Source organism: Oncorhynchus mykiss, chromosome 19, assembly GCF_057628025.1.
Source record: "Oncorhynchus mykiss isolate SJ-2025 chromosome 19, ASM5762802v1, whole genome shotgun sequence".
Lineage (NCBI taxonomy): Eukaryota > Metazoa > Chordata > Actinopteri > Salmoniformes > Salmonidae > Oncorhynchus > Oncorhynchus mykiss.
Genome location: NC_143040.1, coordinates 72,739,009 through 72,746,794, shown reverse-complemented (window position 1 = coordinate 72,746,794; position 7,786 = coordinate 72,739,009). Strand labels below are relative to the sequence as shown.

Sequence of the window (7,786 nt, the reverse complement as noted above, 5' to 3'; positions counted from 1 at the left end):
CCAGTCCACGTGATGGAAGCAGTCTTGGAGTGTGGAGTCAGCTTGGTCGGACCAGCGTTGGACAGACCTCAGCGTGGGAGCCTCTTGTTTTAGTTTCTGTCTGTTGGCAGGGATCAACAAAATGGAGTCGTGGTCAGCTTTTCCGAAAGGGGGGCGGGGCAGGGCCTTATATGCGTCGCGGAAGTTAGAGTAACAATGATCCAAGGTCTTTCCACCCCTGGTTGCGCAATCGATATGCTGATAAAATTTAGGGAGTCTTGTTTTCAGATTAGCTTTGTTAAAATCCCCAGCTACAATGAATGCAGCCTCCGGATAAATGGTTTCCAGTTTGCAAAGAGTCAAATAAAGTTCATTCAGAGCCATCGATGTGTCTGCTTGGGGGGGGATATATACGGCTGTGATTATAATCAAAGAGAATTCTCTTGGTAGATAATGCGGTCTACATTTGATTGTGAGGAATTCTAAATCAGGTGAACAGAAGGATTTGAGTTCCTGTATGTTTCTTTCATCACACCATGTCACGTTAGCCAAAAGGCATACGCCCCCGCCCCTCTTCTTACCAGAAAGATGTTTGTTTCTGTATGCGCGATGCGTGGAGAAACCCGTTGGCTGCACCGCCTCGGATAGCGTCTCTCCAGTGAGCCACGTTTCCGTGAAGCAAAGAACGTTACAGTCTCTGATGTCCCTCTGGAATGCTACCCTTGCTCGGATTTCATCAACCTTGTTGTCAAGAGACTGGACATTGGCAAGAAGAATGCTAGGGAGTGGTGCACGGTGTGCCCGTCTCCGGAGTCTGACCAGAAGACCGCCTCGTTTCCCTCTTTTTCGTTTTTTTGGGTCGCTGCATGGGATCCGCTCCGTTGTCCTGTTTGTAAGGCAGAACACAGGATCCGCGTCGCGAAAAACATATTCTTGGCCGTACTGATGGTGAGTTGACGCTGATCTTATATTCAGTAGTTCTTCTCGACTGTATGTAATGAAACCTAAGATGACCTGGGGTACTAATGTAAGAAATAACACGTAAAAAAACAAAAAACTGCATAGTTTCCTAGGAACGCGAAGCGAGGCGGCCATCTCTGTCGGCGCCGGAAGTATAGTAGCCACCCAAGTCATAGACTGTTCTCTCTGCTCCGCATGGCAAGGGATACCAGAGCGCCAAGTCTAGGTAAAATATGATTCTAAACAGCTTCTCCCACGAAACCATAAGATTCCTGAACATCGAGTCAAATGGCTACCAATACTATTTGAAGTGCCCCCCACCACCCTTTACACCACTGCTACTCTCTATTGTCATGTATGCATAGCCACTTTCATAACTCTACCTACAAAAACATACTACCACAATTAACCAGTACCCCCTCACATTGACTCTGCATCGGCACCCGCTGTGTATTGTCTCGGAATTGTTATTTTACTGCTGCTCTTTAATTACTTGTTATTTTCATCTCTTATTCTCATCTGTATTATTTTTTAAAACTGGATTGATGGTTAGTGGCTCATCAGTAAGCATTTCACTGTAGGGTCTACACCAGTTGTATTCGGAGCATGTGACTAATACAATTTGATTTGATTTGAAATAATATAACAATTTGAGCTGAACTAAACCCCCAGTGTTGATATAATATAACAAGGACAGCTGAACTAAACCCCCAGTGTTGATATAATATAACAAGGACAGCTGAACTAAACCCCCAGTGTTGATATAATATAACAAGTACAGCTGTACTAAACCCCCAGTGTTGATATAATATAACAAGGACAGCTGAACTAAACCCCCAGTGTTGATATAATATAACAAGTACAGCTGTACTAAACCCCCAGTGTTGATATAATATAACAAGTACAGCTGTACTAAACCCCCAGTGTTGATATAATATAACAAGTACAGCTGAACTAAACCCCCAGTGTTGATATAATATAACAAGTACAGCTGTACTAAACCCCCAGTGTTGATATAATATAACAAGTACAGCTGTACTAAACCCCCAGTGTTGATATAATATAACAAGTACAGCTGTACTAAACCCCCAGTGTTGATATAATATAACAAGTACAGCTGAACTAAACCCCCAGTGTTTATATAATATAACAAGTACAGCTGTACTAAACCCCCAGTGTTGATATAATATAACAAGTACAGCTGTACTAAACCCCCAGTGTTGATATAATATAACAAGTACAGCTGAACTAAACCCCCAGTGTTGATATAATATAACAAGTACAGCTGAACTAAACCCCCAGTGTTGATATAATATAACAAGTACAGCTGTACTAAACCCCCTGTGTTGATATAATATAACAAGTACAGCTGTACTAAACCCCCAGTGTTGATATAATATAACAAGTACAGCTGTACTAAACCCCCAGTGTTGATATAATATAACAAGTACAGCTGTACTAAACCCCCTGTGTTGATATAATATAACAAGTACAGCTGAACTAAACCCCCAGTGTTGATATAATATAACAAGTACAGCTGAACTAAACCCCCAGTGTTGATATAATATAACAAGTACAGCTGTACTAAACCCCCAGTGTTGGTATAATATAACAAGTACAGCTGTACTAAACCCCCAGTGTTGATATAATATAACAAGTACAGCTGTACTAAACCCCCACTGTTGATATAATATAACAAGTACAGCTGAACTAAACCCCCAGTGTTGATATAATATAACAAGTACAGCTGTACTAAACCCCCAGTGTTGATATAATATAACAAGTACAGCTGTACTAAACCCCCAGTGTTGATATAATATAACAAGTACAGCTGTACTAAACCCCCAGTGTTGATATAATATAACAAGTACAGCTGTACTAAACCCCCAGTGTTTATATAATATAACAAGTACAGCTGAACTAAACCCCCAGTGTTGATATAATATAACAAGTACAGCTGTACTAAACCCCCAGTGTTTATATAATATAACAAGTACAGCTGAACTAAACCCCCAGTGTTGATATAATATAACAAGTACAGCTGAACTAAACCCCCAGTGTTGATATAATATAACAAGTACAGCTGTACTAAACCCCCAGTGTTTATATAATATAACAAGTACAGCTGAACTAAACCCCCAGTGTTGATATAATATAACAAGTACAGCTGTACTAAACCCCCAGTGTTGATATAATATAACAAGTACAGCTGAACTAAACCCCCTGTGTTGATATAATATAACAAGTACAGCTGTACTAAACCCCCAGTGTTGATATAATATAACAAGTACAGCTGTACTAAACCCCCAGTGTTGATATAATATAACAAGTACAGCTGTACTAAACCCCCAGTGTTGATATAGGACAGCATATAATATCTGAAGAGGTGATGGTCTCATCATGTACTGTAGGGGGACCTCTAACTCTACTTGTAATAATGTCTGTCTCATTTCATTGATCATGATCAGAAAGGTTCACTGTGAGGTCCTATGAGCAAACATTATGTTGCAGACTTTCTGACACTCCCACTAACCACCACCCTAAATAACATATGCTACTACATCAGCCCCTCTCCTTTCACCTCAGAGCTTCATCCAGGAGACACTCATATCTCTCCTCCACTGAGGAAACATATTAATCTTCTCCATCAAGTCTTCTTCACTATGATCAGAGTTCTGATTCACCTGGCAGCTCTACCACTCTGGGTGACAGGTATTAAACCACTCATTAAGAGAAGTCTAACAAATCTATGAATGTCGTTTAACTAAATAAAATATCCTATCTCTCTCTGTGTCTATCTCTCTCACTCCCTCTGTCTCTGTATCTCTGTCTCTCTCTCTCTCTCTCTCTTTGTCAACAGGGCAGTCTCTTAGCAGTAAAGTCCATCAGACTCCTATTGCAATACTAAAAGGATCTAAAGATAATGTACAACTCACCTGCAACCATGATATTCAAAACTACATTACAATACTGTGGTACCAACAGTCACCAGGAGACACTGCTATGAAACTCATTGGTATTGCATTTTACAAGTCAATAACCATGGAGAAATCATTTGAAAAGCACTTCAATGTGAGTGGAGATGGTTCGAAAGAGGCTTATCTTCATCTAGTGAGTCTGAGAGCACCTGAAGACAGTGCAGTGTATTACTGTGCAGCCAGCCAACACAGTGATGTAGAGAACCTCCTCTCCTCTACAAAAACCCTGTCTGATAGAAAACTATGAGCAGTGATCACAACACCTGCATCTGAGGTTGGAGTTTGGCTCAGAGCCAATGAATAAAGAGATGGATTACAGCATCAGCAAGTTGATCGTATCTGGCCCAGTACAGAATAACAGTATTTACAGTTTAGTTTCATTACTAATTAACATCAATTAGGTGGTTACAATGTCACATCCTGTTTCTCTAGCCTTTAGGGGACCTAAGGTCGATTTGCCTTCGCGACCCCCATCCTAACGTCAACATATTTGTGGCCAACCTCTTGACTGGAGAGACATTATTAAGTTTTAAAGTACATTTCCTGCAGTTCTACACGTTTTCTCATGGGGAGAACAGAACATGTTGCTGTTTTAAAGGGCCAGTGCATTCAACAACGTCAGTTGCTGTGTTTGATATATATTTCCACACTATGAGGTTGAAGTAATACTGTGAAATCATGAACATTATGATAATGCCCATTTAGTGTAAGAGCTGTTTGAAAAGGACGCCTAATATTTCAGCATGTTTTGGTGGGATGGAGTTTTGGCGTTCCACTGTGACATCACCTTGCAGTAAATTAGTTAAAAGACCAATCAGAAAGAGAGTTCCAAACCTCTCTGCCAATAATAGCACATGTTCTGTCTCCCTCTCCACTCAGAACACTTCCAGACAGTCATAGCAAAAATATTTCTTGACAATTTGCTCATTTTGCCATGGGGCAGTAATAAACCAATGGACGGATAAAACACGTTGCAATTTTATAACAAATTTCCTGCAATTCTACACATTATGTATTGACTAATGCCATGCTAATATGATATCTAAGTGAGAACGACTAACAAAATCAATGGGGGCTCTGTGGAGGTCAGGGCCCTTGGCCACCCTCTCGGTGGTATTTTTCCATGATAGATGTGTGTTCACCTGTCTACTCTCTCTCTCTCTCTCTCTCTCTGATCTGTTTCTGGCATTGAGATCTGACATGATGATCACACTGCTCATCATATTCTCTGTCACACTACTTTGGTCTACAGGTACGGAAATATTACTTAGAATAAAGTTTAGGAGCTCAACTTTTCAGTCCCAGAATACTGCCATAGATTTTCAATTAGATTTTAATTCAAGACTTGGCCACTGTTGAACATTCACTGTTTCCTTGGAATTCAACGTCAGTTTAGATTTGGCCTTGTGTTGTAGGTTATTGTCCTGCTGACAATTCATATCCCAGTGTCTGGTGGAATGCAGACTGAACCAGGTTCAGGATTTTGCCTGTGTTTAGCTCCATTATGTTTATTTTTTACCCTGAAAAACTTGCCAGTCCTTAATGATTTCAAGCATAACCCTAAGCTGATGCAGCCACCACTATGCTTGAAAATATGGACTTCACTGATAAAGATCAGGGTGCCTTGTGAGGATCAGGCGAAATGTAGCTAACCTGCCTTTGCCCTCCGTCCTGCTAGCTAATGTTCAATTGCTGGAATATAAATGGGACGAACTGAAATCGAGGAAATACTACCAACGGGATATTAAAAACTGTAATATCTTGTGTTTCACCGAGTCGTGGCTGAACGATGACTTTAATAACAAACAGCTGGTGGGTTATATACTCTATCGAGAGGATAGAACAACAGGCTCTGGTAAGACACAGGGTGGAGGCCTATGCATATATGTAAACAACAGCTGGTGAGTTAAATACTCTATCGAGAGGATAGAACAGCTATGCTATGCTAAGAGACGGGGCTATGCATATATGTAAACAACAGCTGGTGCACAATATCTAAGGAAGTCTCGAGGTTGGGCTTGCCTGAGGTAGAGTATCTCATGATAAGCTGTAGACCACACTATCTACCTAGAGAGTTTTCATCTGTATTTTTAGTAGCTGTTTACATTCCACCACAGACTGATGCTGGCACTAAGACCGTACTCAATGACCTGTAAACCTCCATGAGCATATAGGAAAATGCTCATCCAGAGGCGGCGCTCCTAGTGGCCGGGGACTTTAATGCAGGGAAACTTAAATCCGTCTAACCAAATTTCTATCATCATGTTAAATGCGCAACTATAGGGGGAAAAAACTCTGGACAACCTTTACTCCACACACAGAGAAGTGCACAAACCTGTTTTCAGGTCTACCTGTTAGTAACCTGTTTTCAGGTCTACCTGTTAGTAACCTGTTTTCAGGTCTACCTGTTAGTAACCTGTTTTCAGGTCTACCTGTTAGTAACCTGTTTTCAGGTCTACCTGTTAGTAACCTGTTTTCAGGTTTACCTGTTAGTAACCTGTTTTCAGGTCTACCTGTTAGTAACCTGTTTTCAGGTCTACCTGTTAGTAACCTGTTTTCAGGTCCTTTTTAACTTTTTATTTAACCTTTGTTTAACTAGTCTCATCATGTACTGTAGGGGGACCTCTAACTCTACATGTAATAATGTCTGTCTCATTTCATTGTCATGATCAGAAAGGTTCACTGTGAGGTCCTATGAGCAAACATTATGGTACAGACTTTCTGACACTCCCACTAACCACCACCCTAAATAAAATATGCTACTACATCAGCCCCTCTCCTTTCACCTCAGAGCTTCATCCAGGAGACACTCATATCTCTCCTCCACTGAGGAAACATATTCATCTTCTCCATCAAGTCTTCTTCACTATGATCAGAGTTCTGATTCACCTGGCAGCTCTACCACTCTGGGTGACAGGTATTAAACCACTCATTATTAAGAGAAGTCTAACAAATCTATGAATGTCGTTAAACTGAATAAATATCCTATCTTACTCTCTCTCTCTCTCTCTCTCTCTCTCTCTCTCTTTCTCTCTCTCTCTCTTTCTTTGTCAACAGGGCAGTCGCTTAGTACCGAAGTCCATCAGACTCCTATTGCAATACTGAAAGGATCTAAAGATAATGTCCAACTCACCTGCAACCATACTATTCAAAACTACAATACAATACTGTGGTACCAACAGTCAACAGGAGACACTGCTATGAAACTCATTGGTTATGCATTTGCCGAGTCAATAACCATGGAGAAATCATTTGAGAAGCACTTCAATGTGAGTGGAGATGGTAGGAAAGAGGCTTATCTTCATCTACTGAGTCTGAGAGCACCTGTAGACAGTGCAGTGTATTACTGTGCAGCCAGCCAACACAGTGATGTAGAGAACCTCCTCTCCTCTACAAAAACCCTGTCTGATAGAAAACTATGAGCAGTGATCACAACACCTGCATCTGAGGTTGGAGTTTGGTTCAGAGCCAATGAATAAAGAGATGGATTACAGCATCAGCAAGTTGATCGTATCTGGCCTAGTACAGTATAACAGTATTTACAGTTTAGTGTCATTACTAATTAACATAAAATATGTGGTTACAATGTCATGTCCCGTTTCTCTGGACATTTGGGGACCTAAGTGAGATTTGGCTGGGGGACCCCCATCCTGACTACAAAACATTTTAGTGATCAACCTCTTGACTGGAGAGACATTTTTTATTGTTGTTTTAAAGTAAATTTCCTACAATTCTATTTTGACATGGGGAGTACAGAACATGTTGATATATTAAAGGGCCGGTGAATTCAAAAATGTGATTTTTCTGTGTTTTATGTATATTTGCACTATGAGGTTGAAGTAATACTGTGAAATCGTGTACATTATGAT

The 7,786-nt window shown here is 40.6% G+C and overlaps 1 protein-coding gene across 1 annotated transcript; it reads left to right on the top strand.

Moving 5' to 3' along the window:
* Nucleotides 1-3,602: 3,602 nt before the first annotated feature.
* LOC149975328 (uncharacterized) lies at nt 3,603-7,339 on the top strand. The gene is made up of 4 exons (XM_090209744.1): nt 3,603-3,651; nt 3,800-3,955; nt 6,607-6,834; nt 6,975-7,339. Exons 1-4 carry the CDS (start codon nt 3,603-3,605, stop codon nt 7,337-7,339), a joined length of 798 nt encoding a protein of 265 aa, XP_090065870.1.
* The last annotated feature ends 447 nt before the right edge of the window (nt 7,340-7,786 follow it).